The sequence below is a fragment of the Mobula birostris genome, chromosome 13, assembly GCF_030028105.1.
Source record: "Mobula birostris isolate sMobBir1 chromosome 13, sMobBir1.hap1, whole genome shotgun sequence".
NCBI classification, from domain to species: Eukaryota; Metazoa; Chordata; class Chondrichthyes; order Myliobatiformes; family Myliobatidae; genus Mobula; species Mobula birostris.
In genome coordinates, this window is record NC_092382.1 from 32,313,708 (window position 1) to 32,333,428 (window position 19,721).

The 19,721-nt window shown below is 45.8% G+C and overlaps 1 protein-coding gene across 1 annotated transcript in view; it reads left to right on the forward strand.

Annotated features, from left to right (window-relative positions):
* The first annotated feature begins 1,047 nt into the window (after positions 1 to 1,047).
* LOC140206693 (cell adhesion molecule CEACAM7-like) overlaps positions 1,048 to 19,721 on the forward strand; it is a 56,795-nt gene continuing 38,121 nt past the window's right edge. The window contains exons 1-2 of the mRNA XM_072274847.1: positions 1,048 to 1,247; positions 1,447 to 1,764. Of these exons, the coding sequence (XP_072130948.1) occupies positions 1,196 to 1,247; positions 1,447 to 1,764 (370 nt within the window). The 5' untranslated portion in view covers positions 1,048 to 1,195. The remainder of the gene's footprint in view (positions 1,248 to 1,446; positions 1,765 to 19,721) is intronic.

Genomic DNA, 19,721 nt, shown 5'->3' on the forward strand with positions numbered 1-19,721 from the left:
TCTGTCATTATTCTGGCTAGGTTCGATGCGTTTATCCATGATTTATTTTTTCTCTCAGTTTATTTATTTCATAGTCATTGTCATACTTTATTGTTCCTGGCGGAAATTGGTTTTCGTTACAGTTGCACCATAAATATTTAAATAGTAATAAAACCATGAATAATTAAATAGTAATATGTAAATAATGCCAGGAAGTAAGTCCAGGACCAGCCTATTGGCTCAGGGTGTCTGACCCTCCAAGGGAGGAGTTGTAAAGTTTGATGGCCACAGAGAGGAATGACTTCCTATGACGCTCTGTGTTGCATCTCGGTGGAATGAATCTCTGGCTGAATGTACTCCTGTGCCCAACCTGTACATTATGTAGTGGATGGGAGACATTGTCCAAGATGGCATGCAACTTGGACAGCATCCTCTTTTCAGACACCACCGTCAGAGAGTCCAGTTCCATCCCCACAACATCTCTGGCCTTACGAATGAGAGTTATGATAATTTATATGTTTTTTTATTGTTAATAAATGCAATGCATTGCACCTGCAAAGTAACAAATCTCACGACATATGCCAATGACACGATGCCTGATTCTGATTCTGATTTGAAATGCTGTTCACAAGCATTTCAGGCAGTGCAAGACAGATTCACCAGGCGAAAGTCTGGTATGTCCTATCGAGGCGATTCTCATGCAGGGTCTGAACACAGCCCGAATGTCAGGACCGAGCACTAACCCATATAGAGAATGAAGAATTTCGAGGGCTGAATAGCCTCCTGTTTCTGCAGCGTTTTATGTTCGTTCAATCTCCGCCTTCTCGCTGTACGATCCAATCAGCTCCGGCTTTTCAGATCAGGACTCTCGAAATCAGTCACGGTGACCAGGAAATGCGTCTCACTCTCTCATTGTAACAGAGACAGGCCCTGCTCTCTCCGGATCGCTTGGATGACGTTCACTTTACTCTCTCTCTTTCTGTTCATGACGGTGGGTGAGAGAAACTCTCTTTGAGATCATAATCGGATTCAACACAGCAGCAGATATTTGTAGAACAGCACACAAGATTTGATCTGGATTTTGAGCAGAGTACAGATTCTCTGATCCAATCAGCGCTGCCGCTTGTGACGTCAGAATCCAATTATCTGCCCCGCAAACCCGGAAGTGCGGCTCAGTCTCCGAGTGTAACAGAGATCGGCGCTGCTCTCTGTCGGGATGTCGGGACTGCCCTTCGCAGCGCTCGTTCTTTGTCTCTGCATAACGGCGGGTGAGGGTCGCTCTCTCCAATCGTCCGTGGTCGTATCATCAACAGTGGCGGGTGGTTGGAGGAAAGAAGGGCAGGTTACAGGGGACGATCCTACTGAGCTAAGTACAGATCTCAGCTGTCTGTGCTGATTGAGCCCAGTACAGCTCTCCAGTCTCTCCGCATCTGTCGCTTTTCCCTCATACCATTTTCTCTTCCTCAGGTCAGTCTCAGCAGTTCACCATTTTCGTTGAGCACAGCCAGATAAAGGTCACCGTCGGGGGAGATGCGCTCTTTTCAGTGCGGCCGTCGGGCAATGTCAGCAGTGGAGACTGGATTTTTAAGGGGGAAACAATCGCCCAGTGGATCAACCAGACCGTGACCGTTGACAAGGCCTACACATCGCGGGCTTATGTATTCATCTCCAATGGGTCGCTTCTGCTGAAGTCGTTGAACATGTCGGACAATGGGGAATACCGTGTGACTATCGTTCCAACTAATGGCTCCCGAACCTCAGCGACCATCTTTCTGCGTGTTATTGGTAAGTGAGACAAAGCTTTACAGAGTCATGCAATCTCGGACTATAACATTCAATTTTATTCCTGTGGCGACAGAATACAATATGACCTGTACTTTTCGTTGTTGGATGACCCATTGTTTCTGAATGAAAAAAAAAATTTGTACCGAGTGAACAACACAGATCTGCATTAGATTTAGTTTGAAGATCCTCTCGGACAACGTTCGGCGATGATCAGTGGCTGTGGGTGGTGAACCTCGCCTCTACCGCACCCTGCCGGTCCCAATTTGCGGACTGTTCAACTCTCACCCGGCCCAGTAAAGCTGTAGATTAGGAACTACAACAGGATCAATGAACAGTCCACGGGAGTGGACAAGACAACATACAGTGCAAATACAAATATAAATAAATAGTCATAAATACTCAGGACATGAAATCACGGGGTAAGGGTCCTTAAACTGAGATCATTGGTTGTGGGAACATGTCACTGGATGGCCAGTGGGTGTAATTATCCGCTTTGTTCTAGAGCCTGATGGTTGAAGGGTTGTAACTGTTCTTGAACGTGGTGGTGTGAGTCCTGAGGTTCTTGTACCTTCTACCTGATGTCAGCATCGCGAAAATAGCATGTCCTGGGTGGTGAGGATATTTGAGGGCAAATTATGTTTTCATCCGACAGCCGTTCATGTAGATGCACTCAGTGCTTGGGAGGGCTTTACCGGTGATGAACTGGGCCGTGACCACTACTTTTTATAGAATTTTCCATTCAAAAGCATTGATTTTTCTCATACCAGGCCGCGAAGCAGTAGGTCAATACATTCAGCATTACACATCTATCGAAGGTAGACGCCATGACGAATCTTCACAATCTCCAAAGGAAGTCGAGGAGCTGCTATGCAGTCTTCGCTATTGCACTTGTGTGCTGGGTCCAGGACCAGCACGTCCGGCAAACAGTTGGAATGCTCCCCACGGTACATCTGTAGAAATTTGCGAGTATCTTCTGTAACATATCAGATCTCCTCAAACTACTGATGAAAAATGGCCGCCGCGGTGCCTTCATTGCAAATGCATCAATATGTTCGGCCCAGGGTCGAACCTCAGAGAGGTTGACATCCAGCATCTTGAGACCGCTCGCCCTTTCCACTTCCGTTCCCTCGATGAGGACTGGTGTGTGTTTGCACTCGACTAACCCTTCTTGATGTTCAAATCACGTCCTCAGACTCAGTGAAGTTGAGTACAAGGTAATTGTTGCGGCACCTGTCACCAAGCTGATCTGTCACTCTCCCGTATGCCTTATCGTTGCATCGAAAATTCTGTCAACAATAGTTGTATCATCGGCAATTTGACGTTTGGAATATGATCTGTCACTAGTCACGTCGTGTGTGAAGAGAGCGTATATCAGTGAGCTAAGCAACCATCTTTGAGTGACACACACAAAATGCTAGTGGAACGCAGCAGGCCAGGCAGCATCTGTAGGAAGAGGTACGGTCGACGTTCCGGGCCTCAGCCCTTTGTCAGTCCGAATGACAATGGGAGCTCCGGTCCCCCCAAACATCTGAAAGAGGTGCAATTAGGTTTAGTAAGTTTTGGGACTGCATTCCAGGAGCCAGGGTCGAGTCGACGCTTGCGGGCTTAGGCCATCAAGATTCCCGCTGAGGTGATATGACGCGAATGACGAATTTTACTGTAGGGTTAGATGTTTTGATGGGACATAAAATTCACCTTGAAGCTTATGGTTAGGAATTGCATTATCATTCCTCGAATAGGCAGAAAGAATTCTGAGAAGAATTTCATACAGCCTTAAAGGCGCTGAAAAAATTCACAAGGATGCTACTGGAATGGGAGATTGTTCAAGTTATCCTCGGAGCGTGGAAGGCCTTGGCCTGACCATATAGAAGTTTGTGAAGTCAACAATACAGATTATTGGGATGTTCACGGTATTTTCAGCAGAAGCGAGGAATCTGAAACTATGAAAGGAAGCTAGCAAATAATATGAAAGAGGATACTAAAAGCTTTATCAAGTATATAAAGAGAAAAAGAGAGTTGAGTGTAGATATAGGACCGATAGAAAATTATATTGGAGAAATTGTAATGCGAGATACGGAGATGGCGGAGGAACTGAACGAGTATTTTGCATCAGTCTTCATTGAGGAAGACATCAGCAGTATACCGGACACTCAAGGGTGGCAGGGAAGTGAAATGTGCGCAGTCACAATTACAGCAGAGAAAGTGCTCAGGAAGCTGAATGGTCTAAAGGTAGATAAATCTCCCGGACCAGATGCAATGCACCTTCGTGTTCTGAAGGATGTAGCTGTGGAGATTGCAAAGGCATTAGCAATGATCGCTCATTAGTCGATAGATTCCGGCATGGTTCCGGAGGAGTGAAAGATTGGAAATGTCACTCCGCTATTTAAGAAGGGGTCAAGAAAGCAAAAGGGAAATTATAGACCTGTTAGCTTGACATCGGTGGTTGGGAAGTTGTTGGAGTCTGCTGTCAAGGATGAGGTTACGGATACGGAGCACCTGGAGGCATATGACAAGATAGGCAGAACTCAGCATGGATTCCTGAAAGGAAAATCCTTCCTGACAAACCTATAATAATTTTTTGAGGAAATTACCAGTAGACTAGACCAGGCAGATGAGGTGCATGTTGTATATTTAGATTTTCAGACTGTCTTTGACAAGGTGCCACACATGAGGCTGCTTAACAAGACAACAGCCCATGGAATTACGGGAAATTTACATACATGGATAGGGCGTTGGCCGATTGGCAGGAAACAGAGATTTGGATTGAAGGGATCCTATTTTGGTTGGCTGCCGGTTAACAGTGGTGTTGCACAGGGGTCCGTCTTGGGGCCGCTTCTTCTTACGTTGCACATCAACGATTTGGATTAATGAATAAATGGCTTTGTGGCTAAGTTTGCTGATGCTACAAAGATAGGGTGGAGGGGCCGGTAGTGCTGAGGAAACGGAGAGTCTGCAGAGAGACTTGGATAGCTTGGAAGAATGGGCAAAGCAGTGACAAATGAAATACAATGTTGGAAAGTGTATCATTATGCACTTTGGCAGAAGAAATAAACCGGCAGACTATTATTTAAATGGGGAGAGAATTCAGAATTCTGAGGTGCAACGGGATTTGGGAGTCCTCGTGCCAGGAAACCCGTAAGATTAACCTCCAGGTTGAGTCGGTGGTCAAGAAGGCGAATGCAATGTTGGCATTCATTTCCTGCGGAATAGAGTATAGCAGCAGGGATGAGATTTTGAGGCTCTATGAGGCGCTGGTAAGACCTCACTTGGAGTATTGTGGGCAGTTTTGGGCTCCTTATTTAAGAAAGGATGTGCTGACGTTGGAGAGGGTGCAGAGAAGATTCACTGGAATGATTTCAGGAATAAGAGAGTTAACATATGAGGAAAGTTTATCCGCACTCGGACTGTATTCCTTGAAGTTTAGAAGAATGAGGAGAGATCTCATAGAAACATTTCGAATGTTGAACGGCATAGACAGAGTGGATGTGGCAAACCTGTTTCCCATGATGGCGGGGTTTGGTACGAGAGGCCACGACTTAAGGATTGAAGGGCGCCCATTCAGAACGGGGATGAGAAGAAGTTTCTTTCAGCCAGAGGGTGGTGAATCTATGGAATTTGTTGTCACGGTGGCAGTGGAGGCTAAGTCACATTTAAGGCAGAGATTGATAGGTATCTGAGTAGCCAAGGAATCAAAGGTTAGGGTGAGAAGGCGGGGGAGTGGGACTAAATGGGAGAATGGATTAGCTCATGATAAAATGGCGGAGCAGACTCGATAGGCCGAATGGCGGACTTCTGCTCCTTTGTTTTATGCTCTTATGCAGAAATATCCGCGCATCACTATTTTAAATTGACACCCCTCTATTCTCAGGTTGTGCCTCCATATCCGAGACACTCCCACTGCATGAAACACACTTTCCACATCTACTCTGTCTAGACCTTCCAACATTCGTTGAAAGTTTCAATGCGGTTCCCTCCACGCCCCCCCCCCCGACAATCCTTGTAAATTCAAACGACTGCACACCCAGACCAATTAAACGTTCAACGCATGTTAACGCTTTCATTCGGGGGGTAATCTTTGTGAGACAATATACAACTCTAAACTGACCCAGTCAAATTGCTGTGAAAATGAATTTGTCACTGATAAAGACGTGTTCTCGGAATGTAAGATATTCATTTTCTTTGTGTGTTAACAGAAAAAACAGATGGCAAATGTATCCTCAGCTCTGGCGCAATCGTGGGCATTGTGGTATTTTTCCTTGGCGTGACCATGATCGGCGTAGTCAGTGGATGGTTGATCACCAGGAACACTGAGGGGTAAATGCATGTTTTTATTTTTTTTTCCCGAATGTCACCTCTACTTTCATTTAGTGCGGAAGATTTTTCTTTTTGGCAGAAGTGGGTTATTGGAAGCTTTAACACGAATTTGCGATGCAGCCGGTGAACGAAGAAGGGGACACAAACTGGAGCTGGAGGAAATTGGCGAGTCAGGCATTATTTGTGGGGGAACATGAACAGACCCTTTTTAGATGCGGGGATGCAGGACGAGGAAGTGCTTCACACGGCACAACGGGTCCTGGGATTTGTTTCCGAAACAACAATTATTGAAGTCTGGAATGCGTGCATAGCAGGAACAGAACTATTGGCCGTGTTGAAAGTTATTTTTTCCTGCCTCCTCAGCATATGACAGGAGGCAAGCTAGGGATTCAGAAATGGTGCAGAAGAAATATACCAGAGCGGATACTGGGTTCAGGGACAGATTGTGCTTTTGGAAGCACGCTGTTTCCTGGAAGGCATTTTGAGTGGAGTTCATACTGAAACACATAAACATCGGAGTTCATATGTGAGTTTGAATTTGCTCTCCCACATCACTGAGTACAGGATTAAAGTCTAGAGACTCAAGATGAAAGAGGCAGCCATTACAAGTCAGGGTGAATGGTTACAACAGGAATTCTGCAGATGCTGGAAATTCAAGCAACACACATCAAAGTTGCTGGTGAACACAGCAGGCCAGGCAGCATCTGTAGGAAGAGGTGCAGTCGACTGCACCTCTTCCTACAGATGCTGCCTGGCCTGCTGCGTTCACCAGCAACTTTGATGTGTGTAGGGTGAATGGTTAGTTTGCCAGCAGTTTGCTGTTGGAACAGGGGAAGCTCTGTTTGCAGATTTCCTAAGGGCGGATCAGCTGCGGAATTTAAGAGGGAAATGGATAATTAAATGGTGACGATTCATGTCCAAGGTTCAGGAATGGAACACGGACGGTGCATTGGTGTAGATCCTCACCAGGCACTGAGGTCCTTTTCCGTGAGATAACGGATCTATGACTGAATATTACCCTGTCGATAACAATCAGTTTCAGTCACAGTGGAGCAGTTGGTCAATCCGCACGTCCCCGGTGTTTAAGGAAAATGGGGACTGCTCGGTCTCCACCTGTTGGCATTTTAAACCTCTTTACCCAAGGAGGAGCTAAAATTGATTAGCAACTCTAGAATTATGCCACAGATCAGGAGACATCCGTGGACAGAATCAGTATTATCTTGTACGTGGACGTGGCTTTCCTGAAGTGTGAGCATTTGTTTGAAAGTGGGCTGCGTTCATTAATGCAGGTGTGTCACTTTCTCCTGGAAAGCTGAGGTCCGAAATTCCAGAACGTTTTCTATCCATAACCCATTATGGTCACTGTTGTTGAGATCGAGTAGGACTGGAACAGGGTATCTAATAACAGGAACAGTATCAAGGAATGAATAGAAATTATCAAATGGAATTATAGGGGTCGTTCTCATTCGGTGGATCAGTGAAGGAAAGTGACATCCTGCCGAATTCATGTTTTGACCTTTGTTTCTGTTCATTCAGCATCAAAGATCCACCGCAATCCAAACACGACACGAGCACCAATTCCAGAAGAAAGAGTGAGTGAACCCCGTTTGAACTGTTCTATTACTGAGCCCACGGAAATCTAAACATTGCATTTAAATATGGAAGCTCATAGCGCACACAAGCTGGAGGTCGTTTTATCTTGCCTATCGTTTGGTATCCCAGTGAAAAAAGTTTAAATTTTGAACTGAACATTACAATATCAGGGGGAGATGGAATTGTAGTTTAGTGGACTTAATTTCCCTTCATATTGATCAATATAGGCCCTCAGTTACTGGTCTTCTGTACAAGAGATTACGTGTTTCTGACAACTGGATGGGACGTGGCTCACGCTATGGTTGCATTTTGTTTGGGGCCCGGATTGACGTCTGCAGTACTAACAACGGTCCCTACTGCTCTTCACCGTTGTGACATATCTGTTTTGATCCCACAGGCACCTTGGATACAAACGCTGCGGACGCATCGCAAAACTATGAAAATTTCCCAAGGAATGAGCAGGTTGGATGTTTGTATTATGTTCATGGTCTCAGTCATTGTTTTGCGAAGGAAAGATAAGAACATCGGTAATGTGATCGGTAGCGTCCATCGGGCCCTTGGGCACTGATTGGCCATTTATGTAGATCACTGGTTCACATTTCCAGTTAACTGAGGAACAACGCCTCAAAGTAGACCCAAACCAGATAGCAACGAACATGGACCTTTTCCTACCCGTGTTTTTGTTCACTTCCCTCTTGTTCCATTCTTCGCCCTCGACTCTTATCTCTTATCTTCACATGTCCATGAACTTCCCCGGAGACTCTCCATCTTCGATTTCTACCATGGTCCAGTTTCCTCTGTAATCGGATTCATTTTCCTTCAGCGCTTTACCTTCCCCACTCTCCAGGTCCACCATTCATCTTCCACATAGACAACCTTCCTCTCCCCCACTTATTGTTTTTTTTTTTAAATTCTGGCGCCTTTCTGCTTCCTTTCCAGTCCAGCAGAAGGCTTTCGGCCCAAAACGTCGAATGTTTATTAATTTTCATTGATGCTACCTGAAATGCTGGGTTCCTCCGGCATTTTGTGTGCGTTGTTCCGTATTTCCAGCACCTGCAGAACTTCTTCACCCGAGTTATTTGCTGTTTCTGCAGAATACATAATTGTTGTACAATGCAAAAAAGACAGCTCTTACTCTGAGTGGAATATATTTCATGAAGGATCCTCTTTAAATGTCCGGTCAAAGCGGGAAAGACACAAGTGGAAGCGGTGGTTAGGTCTGCACCTGCCGGACTGTGATCAGCGATGATCTATGTGAACGTTTAGAGAAATAGCAAATACGGTCAGCATCCTGAGGACGCAAGTCCATATCCCCTCTCTGTGACGTGCAAATTCTGATCAGGAATAATCTCTCAAGATGTTTGGTTCTGAAGGCGAGCTCCTCGTCAAATAACATTCATCATGCTACCCTTATTGCTGAATGCTTACAAATCATCTAATGCTGTCCGGAAGCGTTCCTGGTGTCAGAGAAAATATGTACTTTTCTGACACTGAATCCGAAACACGCAGTCTGTCGAACGGCGAATGATGCAATATGCTCCAATCAGCAGTGAATGTGAAAATTGATACTCCCTTTTTTATGTGCAGAGTCAGAATACAATTGTTGTGCACTTGGTTAAACGCTTCAATAGAAATCTTCATGTTCTCGTTCCAGGGCACAAGGAACAATGCAGATGATTGAAATTCCACTTATATGGTAAGGACTACATTTGCGTCAATGCCTTCTTGAAGTAATTGTTTCCACTTTACACAGTAAGAGACAGACGATGAGGTGAGACATTCCATAGCGGAAATGAAATCGAAGAGGCAGCAGTTGGGGACAAAGACATGGCGGATCCATTCATGAAGTATTATGTGTCAATCTTTGCTGTGGAGCAAACTATCAGTCTGACAGTGTCAGGACACGGGAGTGGCTAATAAGGAGAAGATGCAAGGCAAGCTGGAAGGGCTGAAGGTAGATGAATCACCTGGACTAAATGGACAAGATTAACTGCACCACACCATTCTGAAATGGGCCACTGAAGAGGTAGTAGAGGGATAATTACTGATATTCCAAGCTACAGATTGCTGTGGAATTGTTTCTGAGGACTGGAAAGTTGCAAATATCACTCTGATCTTTTGAAGGAAGAGAAGCGAATGACAAGGGATTATGCTCCCTTTCGCTTGGGGATCATGACTGTCTGTCTCTGATCCTCTTTTCATCATGGTCTGACTATTCCGTGTTACTTTCAGACAGAATTTATTAAATAAGCGCAAGTATTCTTCAGTATTATTGCTGTTCTCTTCTATCACAAAATGCTTTTAATAACAAAATGCTGCTAATCATGCTGATTTCCTCACATTAACAGGGACTTGTGCTGCAGGACCGTTCTGTTTACAGTGATCTGAAGAGGTATGTGAATGGAATATTGGGCTGACGATACACAGTGTCACTTGTAAAGGAAACGTATCTACTAATTTCAGGTCTGTGAGTTATGCAGTGCAATGGTTGTGTCCATGTATATACTACACTGTGATTAGCAGTTTCGAGACACGTAACAACGCAAGATTCGAGTTAGGCGGTATCATACAGCGTTTTATTGATATTGAAAGGAACAAATTTTCTGGGCCTGTATCTATATGAAATATACTAGTTGTTTTCAAGGTTGCATTGTCACGATGTTTTAGCACAGATTCGAAAATCGTCACCTCGTAATTTTCCTCACCAGCAGCAGCACTTCCGGGTTGCTGACGTAGTCAACATAAATGGTGTGTTGTTTCCTCAGATGACGTCACTGGTGAACGGAAGAGGATAGTTGGCAGGTGAATTGACACAGAGGATGGACAACCATCGAGGAAAAAGCCATCGTTCAGAATGTCTTTCCTTGTTTCTTTATAATTGTTCCCCATGTCTCCGTAGGATTCTCTCTGCGTTTCACATCCTCACGATGAAGATATCACTGAAGGTTTTGACTCGTTAGTATCAAAGCAGCTTAGTTTTCTCAGCTCAACCCAGACCTTACATCCCGTAATTGCCACCTTCACACTGCCACCAACATATTCCCTCTCAACGCTGCTGTGTGATACAATTTCTATACCCTCCTGACCCCCATCATGGGCCGATAGTTTTCTGACCACTTGGTACGCTCAGAAACATGAAATATCGTAGTGTTTCGCTCTCAACCCCCAGCATAGCTCCGTTATTCACTTGGCGTGAGGCCGGTTCAGCGGCACAAGCGGCCAAGTGGGAATAATTCCATTAATTTCACCCTTAGCGTCACGGAGCTCGCTGTGAGCAAGGGATACGTATTCGCCCACTGAATATTGTGTCAGTCTGCTCGTATTCAGCTTCCATTAGTGTCTCAGAGGCACAAACCCATTTGGACAGAGTGGTGGGGATACGAGGATGGGAGGCAGGAGTGTCTATCCAGGGACTAGAAAATACCTAATAAACTTTAGTGTTTCCAAGCGAAGCAGCAAATAACATAGTCTCTCTGCTCTTAAGCCTCAATCAACCCTATTTTACTCAGGTGCTGTTAGCATTGCGAGTTCGGAGATGAAGTCCGGCGTCATGTGTAATAAATCTGTAGATCTCCCTATCCAAAGTCCGTGAAGATTAATTGGTCATTGTAAAGTGTCCCGTGGTTAAGTTACTGTTAGAACATCGAACATAGAAGATAGAAATCTACAGCAAATTACAGGCTCTTCGGCCTACAATGTTGTGCCGATCATGGCACCTACTCTGGAAACGGCCTAGAATTACCCTGCCACACAGCCCTCTATGTTTCTAAACTCCATGCGCCGATCTCACAGACACTTAAAAGATCCCCACAACACCCTGGAGGAACTCAGCAGGTCGGGCAGCATCCGTGGAAAAGATTGGTCGACGTTTCTGGCCGGAACCCTTCGTCGGGACGTTCCGGCCCGAAACGTCGACCGATCTTTCCCACGGATGCTGCCCGACCTGTTGAGTTCCTCCAGCGTGCTCTGAGTGTTGCTTTGACCCCAGCATCTGCAGATTATTCTGTGTTTGCACTTAAAGATCCATTGCATCCGCCTTCGCTGGGAGTGCATTCCACGCACCCTGCACTCTCTGTGTGAAAATCTTACCTCTGACCTTCCCCTTGTACCGACCCCCAAATTCCATAAAGCTATGCTCTCTGGTGTTAGCCATTTCAGCTCTGGGGAAAAGCTTCCAGCTGTCCACACGATCAATCACCGTCATCGTCTTGTACACCTCTATCAGTCACCTCTCATCCTCCGTCGCTCCAAGGAGAAAAGGCGGAGGTCACGCAACCTATTCTGATAGACCAGGCTCTCCAACCCAGGCATCGCCCTCGTAAATCTCCTCTGTTAATGGGGTTTGTCGTCGGTTGCTGAAAGGCTATTCCGCGCTTTATGGCTGAATAATAAACGTAATAAAACAGAAAACTTTGCTGAAACCCTGAGTTGCCTCCTGATTTCTGCGTGAATTAGCTCAGTAAATGATTATCAATCCGAGTCACTGATTCAGCCTCCGTTACCAATGTTCCTGTACACCGAGATTATGACGTCACTTCCTGTTTGAAAAATCCTGATTTACCCCATAACCCGTTCACATCCCCTGGTTCTTCCACCAGTCTCCCTGGTGTCTATGTTTCACTGTAACGCAGTTACCTGATTTTTTGTTGCGTATTATGGATTCAAACTTCTTCTTTCTTTGCTCTTTGGTTCGTACAGCTCAAGGTGGCTGGGGGGTGGCGAGGAGGGGGGAACAGACGTGAATAGGAACTGGCACCTCGGCCAACGAAAACCATCATGTGAGATTAGAACAATACATCTGCCGATATGAGATCAGCACACTTCCATTCCCCGCGTAAATGCCCAAATGACACTTAAACTGCAATTCACTGCTTCCCCTGACAGTGCGTTCAAGGCACCGACCACTCTCGGTATTTCATGTAAATCTGGATTTCACTTTTCCTTCTCTCACCTTCTCACTAATTCCTCTCGTATTTACCACCCGCCCCCAATTTGTGCTTTCCGTATTTTTTTTTCTTTCATTTGGATAACATGAATCAAATTATATCAGTATGGGCTCCTGCAGCCATTAACCCATAGTATTCAAGCTGATTGTGTTGTCTTCTGTCACTGTTGGAATTCAGCAATTCACCTTGCCGCTGTCCACCTGAATATAATTTTCTTTTTGCGTGTACCCCTGAATCTCACGCAGATCGCTTTGAATTCCACTCAGTTACATGAAAATGATTTGATAACCTGAGTCCATTCCAGCTGCCCTGACTCTGGGACCAGTGGACTGTCTGTCACCACCGGGAGAAATAGAGAGGCCTCCGGTAGCTCGCACAGCGCCTGCTGTCTCGACATTTCGGTCTCCCCAGATGCTTCAGTCGGCGAAATCGGCGAGGAATCGGGTCACACCCAGAGCCTCACCCCGAAAGCACTCGTCGCCGAAGCAGCTCCAGAAAATCCGGAAATAATGCAGGCCGCTTGGCAGTTTCCCAGAACGGGAACACGTAGTCCGGGAAGGAGACGAAGGGTGGGAATAAGGGAACTCTTTTCGGACTGGCAAACGGTGACGAGTGGTGTTTCACAGGGTCTGTGTTGGGAAAGGTTCCTTTCCGTCAGATGTCAATGAGTGGGATGGGGGTAGTCATGGTTTTGTTGTAAGGTTTGCAGACGATTGGAAGATAGATGAAGAGATATCAAATTAGAGAGGCTAAAGAAGGACTCAGACAGATTGGGAGAATGGTCAAAAGAGGCAGTTGGAATGTACTTTCGGAAGTGTTTGAGCATGCACTTTGGGGGATGAAATGGAAGGTTGACTGTTTCCTAAATGGAAAGGAAATACAAGACAAAAACTGGGGTACAAAGGGACTTGGGATTCCCTGTGCAGGATTCGCTAAAGGTTGACTTGCAGGATCAGTCTCTGATGACGAAGGTAAAAGAGGTGTTGGCATTCATTTCAAGAGGACTCGAATATAGAAGCAAGATGCAATATTAAAACTTCATAATGCCCTGGTGAAAGATCACTTGTGGCATTGTAAGCAGGTCTGAGCCGTTTGTCTGACAAACGATGAGCTGAAACTGATGAAGAGTTCAAAGCAGCTGTGTGGAAGTCATTCCAGGGTAGAATGGCTTGTTCAATGAATAGCTTTCAATGGCCCTGGGCCTGTATACAGCGAGTTCAGAAGAATGAGGGGTGACCTCAATAAAAGCTCTCGAATGGTGAAAGGCTTTGAGAGATTGGATGTGGAGAGGATGTTTTCCATAGTGGGGGAATCTAGGACCAGTTGACACAGAGAGAGTGGATGTGGAGAGGATGTTTCTTATGGTGGGAGAATCTAAGACCAGAAGACACGTCCTCAGGATTAAAAAGCGTACATATGAGAAGAAGATGACACTCGAAAAATAAAAAAAAAGAGGCGATAGGAGATCTGAGATGGACGTGGTCTGTTCTGGCGCACCCTCGGTGACCCGTGTTCAGTCACGCTCCCCATCTTCTCTGTCTCTCTGTTGGTGTTTATAAAGAGTTAACTTTCTGTCGATCTAGTTTCTGCAGATGGCAATCGGCTGCTTCCCTTGTTGTAAACAAAGTCGGTTCCGAACAAACTGGCATTGTGTAACACATACTTCCCGAGCTCAATTCTAAGAAAAACCAAGAGAAAAAACAAAAAAACTTCTCACGAATGTCAGCCTTTGACGAGCTCAGTCCTATGTTGTCAGGTTAGAGATCCTGTCTCAAACTTTCTTTTATCCTTATACTGTCCGCAACATCTGTTGTCAGATGAGCACAGGGGAACAGCAACACAAAACAATTCTCCGGTCCTCTAACATGCCGAATCATTCAGTAGAATATGTCCAAAACACTTCACTCCCAGGTCCCTATCACACTCGATCCCCTGCCAACTCACCCCTCCCCGACCATTCCATTATTCTTCTTCCAGACTTTAAATGCCTCCGAGTAATCCGAGAGATTGATAGGTTCTTGATTTGACATGGCATTAAAAGGTAACGGGGAGAAGGCTGGGAACTGGATAAAGAATGGTAGGGTGAAGGAACCATGGGTGACAAGTGAGGTGGAAAATCTAGTCAGGTGGAAGAAGGCAGCATACATGAGTTTTAGCAAGCAAGGATCAGATGGGTCTATTGAGGAATACAGGGAAGCAAGAAAGGAGCTTAAGAAGGGGCTGAGAAGAGCAGGAAGGGGGCATGAGAAGGCCCTGGCAAGTAGAAACATAGAAACATAGAAAATAGGTGCAGGAGTAGGCCATTCGGCCCTTCGAGCCTGCACCGCCATTTATTATGATCATGGCTGATCATCCAACTCAGAACCCCGCCCCAGCCTTCCCTCCATACCCCCTGACGCCCATAGCCACAAGGGCCATATCTAACTCCCTCTTAAATATAGCCAATGAACTGGCCTCAACTGTTTCCTATGGCAGAGAACTCCACAGATTCACCACTCTCTGTGTGAAGTAGTTTTTCCTAATCTCGGTCCTAAAAGGCTTCCCCTCTATCCTCAAACTGTGACCCCTCGTTCTGGACTTCCCCAACATCGGGAACAATCTTCCTGCATCTAGCCTGTCCAATCCCTTTAGGATCTTATACGTTTCAATCAGATCCCCCCTCAATCTTCTAAATTCCAACGAGTACAAGCCCAGTTCATCCAGTCTTTCTTCATATGAAAGTCCTGCCATCCCAGGAATCAATCTGGTGAACCTTCTTTGTACTCCCTCTATGGCAAGGATAGGGTAAAGGAAAACCTCAAGGCATTCTTGAATTACGAGAATGAAAAAAAAGGATGACAGGAGTGAAGGTAGGACCGATTAGAGATAAAGGTGGGAAGATGTGCCTGGAGGCTGTGGAAGTGAGCGAGGTCCTCAATGAATACTTCTCTTCGGTATTCACCAATGAGAGGGAACTTGATGATGGTGAGGACAATATGAGTGAGGTTGATGTTCTGGAGCATGTTGATAATAAGGGAGAGGAGGTGTTGGAGTTGTTAAAATACATTAGGACAGATAAGTCCCCGGGGCCTGACGGAATATTCCCCAGGCTGCTCCACGAGGCGAGAGAAGAGATTGCTGAGCCTCTAGCTAAGATCTTTATGTCCTCGTTGTCCACGGGAATGGTACCAGAGGATTGGAGGGAGGCGAATGCTGTCCCCTTGTTCAAAAAGGTAGTAGGGATAGTCCAGGTAATTATAGACCAGTGAGTCTTACGTCTGTGGTGGGAAAGCTGTTGGAAAAGATTCTTAGAGATAGGATCTGTAGGCATTTAGAGAATCATTTTCTGATCAGGGACAGTCGGCATGGCTTTGTGAAGGGCCATCGTGTCTAACAAGCCTGATGGAGTTCTTTGAAGAGGTGATCAGGCATATAGATGAGGAGAGTGCAGTGGATGTGATCTATATGGATTTTAGTAAGGCATTTAAGAAGGTTCCACACAGTAGGCTTATTCAGAAAGTTATAAGGCATGGGATCCAGGGAAGTTTGGCCAGGTGGATTCAGAATTGGCTTGCCTGCAGAAGGCAGAGGGTGGTGGTGGAGGGAGTACATTCAGATTGGAGGATTGTGACTAGTGGTGTCCCATAAGTATCTGTTCTGGGACCTCTACTTTTCGCGATTTTTGTTAACGACCTGGATGTGGGGGTAGAAGGGTGGGTTGGCAAGTTTGCAGACGGTACAAAGGTTGGTGGTGTTGTAGATAGTGTAGAGGATTGTCAAATATTACAGAGAGACATTGATAGGATGCAGAAGTGGGCTGAGAAGTGGCAGATGGAGTTCAACCCGAAGAAGTGTGAGGTGGTACACTTTGGAAGGACAAACTCCAAGGCAGAGTACAAGGTAAATGGCAGGATGCTTGGTAGTTTGGAGGAGCAGAGGGATATCGGGGTACATGTCCACAGATCCCTGAAAGTTGCTTCACAGGTGGATAAGGTAGTTAGGAAAGCTTATGGGGTTGTGAGCTTTTATAAGTCGAGGGTTAGAGTTTCAGAGTCGAGGTGTAATGATGCAGCTCTATAAAACTCTGATTAGGCCACACTAGGAGTACTGTGTCCAATTCTCGTCACCTCACTATAGGAAGGATGTCGAAGCACTGGAAAGGGTACAGAGGATATTTACCAGGTGCTGCCTGGTTTAGAGAGTATGCATTATGATCAGAGATTAAGGAAGCTAGGGCTTTACTGTTTGGAGAGAAGGAGGATGAGAGGAGACATCATAGAGGTGTACAAGATAATAAGAGGAATAGATAGAGTGGATAGCCAGCGCCCCTTCCCCAGGGCACCACTGCTCAATACAAGAGGACATGGCTTTAAGGTAAGGGGTGGGAAGTGCAAGGGTGATATTAGAGGAAAGTTTTTTACTCAGAGAGTGGTTGGTGCGTGGAATGCACCAGCCCTTAATGATGGATCAGCAATGCAATCGTGATCAGCTTCATGCTGTTGGCTGTTAACATTTCAGAGTATCTGATCTGTGTCAAGCACATTAATGCAACTACAGAGGATGAGAGAAAATAAAAACATAGCAATTGAGATATTTAACCGGGTGTTAGGACAGAGTGGTTGGGATTGTTGCTGAGTATTTTAAGGGATGAATCTTTGTGTTGTTGGCAAGGCTGGAATTTATCACCGCTCCCTTACCAAAACCCTCACTCAGGTGTTTCTGGTGGGCTGTCTCCTTAAACTATCAGAGTACGTGGTACGTCACCAATGATCGTAGAAAAAAATCTATAGATGTACCAGGGAGAGCATTTTAAAAACCAAGAGCAGACAGATTCAGCAGGAAGGATTGAGCTTCTCGGGATCGGGTGCTAAGGGAGGTTGGTTGATTTGTCCAATATCAATGTGTGTTGATAGATTACAGAATGAACATAGTCTCTCCACTGAGACATACCTCAGCGGGATATGGTCACCAGGAATGGAATGTTAAAATTGTACAAGGCATTGGAAAGGCAATATTTGGAGTACTGTGTACAGTTCTGGTCACCGAAGTGCAGGAAAAATGTCAACAAAATAGAGAGAGTACAGAGAAGATTTACTAGATGTTACCTGGATTTCAGCACCTAATTTACAGAGAAAGATTGAGCAAGTTGGGTATTTATTCTTTAGAGCCGAGAAAGTTGAGGGGGGACTTGATAGAGGTATTTAAATTTATCAGGTGGATAGATACAGTTGACGTGGATAGGCTTTTTCCATTGAGAGTGGGAGAGATACAAACAAGAGGACATGAATTGAGTTTTAGGGTGCAAAAGTTTCGGGGTAACACATGGGGGAACTTCTTTACTCAGCGAGTGGTAGTTGTGTGGAACGAGCTTCCAATAGAAGAGGTAGAGGTAGTTTAGATATTGTCATTTAAAGTAAAATTGGACAGCTATATGGACAGGAAACGAATGGAGGGTTATGGACTGAGTGCAGGTCGGTGGGACGAGGTGAGAATAAGAGTTCGGCACGGACTAGAAGGCCCGAGATGGCCCGTTTCCGTGCTGTAATTGCTATATGGTAAAACGGTTGTATGGAAAACAATTCCCAGGGGAATATTTTCAGCAGAGAGTTGTGGGGATTGTTCCTTAGTATTTTAAGGGATGAATCTGGGTGCTGTTGTCAAGGCTGGTATTTATCACTCCTCCCTCACCAAAACCCCTCACTGAGGTGTTACTGGTGGGTTCCCTCCTTGAACTGTCAGACCCTGTCTGGGGAAGGTGGTCCCAAAGTGCTGTCAGGTAGCGGGTTCCGGGAATCGGACCCGCACTGTGATGCAGGCAGGACGGGCAGATTTCCGAGTGGCGGGATAAGCGGGTGGCGCTATTCGTTCATCTTATTGCTGCCATTCGCCCCCACGGCGAGAGCGATAGAGAGGGTGCGAGGGAGGAGGTGGGAGGTGGGGTGCGGCGGTGGGTGCAGTGGTGGGGGTGGTGGTCGTAGGTTGACGTATAATAGTCCTGGTGAGTAACTGCACTGCATTCTATAGACTGTGCACACATCGGCTGTTAAGTGCCGCTGGTGGAGGCAGGGAACGTTAACGTTGTTATTGTATCCGTTAGTTCTGTTGCAGTGTCTAACGCTACACTGTCTGCTAGCAACAGATAAGAGAGAAATGGGGAACTGCGGTAATCACTTCCCATATTTCTTCAGCAGTTCAATTCAAACAGAAATGCTGTCAAAAACAACTCAGTTCCCCCTCCATCGATCACCTCACCCCACAGGCCAGTTCATGCTGAAAAACATACAAACAGTTTTACAGATCGATGTTAGTTATAGCTGGTTTTTTTCTCCCCCTTCAGAACTGAAGGCTGTAGTACGTAGAGTATTCACACCTGGCCAAACCCTTCTTCACCCACTCTCAAGCATTCAGTCAGTTCCAAGGGGCTGTAAAAAAACTAAACCACGTGCCACACATCCCATCCCCCAAGAAGCTTCCAGGGCATCGCAGGGGGAGCAAACACTCAATACTGCAAGAGCTCGGTAGGTTCAGCAACACCTGCAGAAGATCGACGTTGTAGGTCGAGACCCTTCACCAGGAGTGGAAAGGAAGAGGTGTATCAAATTATGATGGGTATAGATAGAGTGAATGCAAGCAGGCTTTCTCCTCTGAGGCAAGGGAAGAAAAAAAAAACAGAGGACATGGGTTAAGGGTGAGGGGGAAAAAGTTTGAAGGGAACATGGGGAGGGGTTTCTTCACACAGAGAGTGGTGGGAGTATGGAATGAGCTGCCAGGCGAGGTGGTAAGTGTGTGTTTTTTTAACATTTAAGAATAAATTGGACAAACACATGGATGGGGGGTGTATGGAGGGATATGGTCCGTGTGCAGGTCAGTGGGACTAGGCAGAAAATGGTTCGGCACAGCCAAGAAGGGCCAAAAGGCCTGTTTCTGTGTTGTAGTTTTTCTATGGTTTCTATGGTTTCTATGGAAGTAGCCAAGAAGCTGGAACAAGAATGCGAGAGGAGGGCAAGTCGGTCAAGCTGAAAGGCCAGTGATGGTGACTTCAGTGGTGACCGGATTGTTGTTCAAACCCATCTGCCGAGCAGTGACTGAATCCAGTCCGACCCCCGTGAAGCAGCAGGGTCAGCA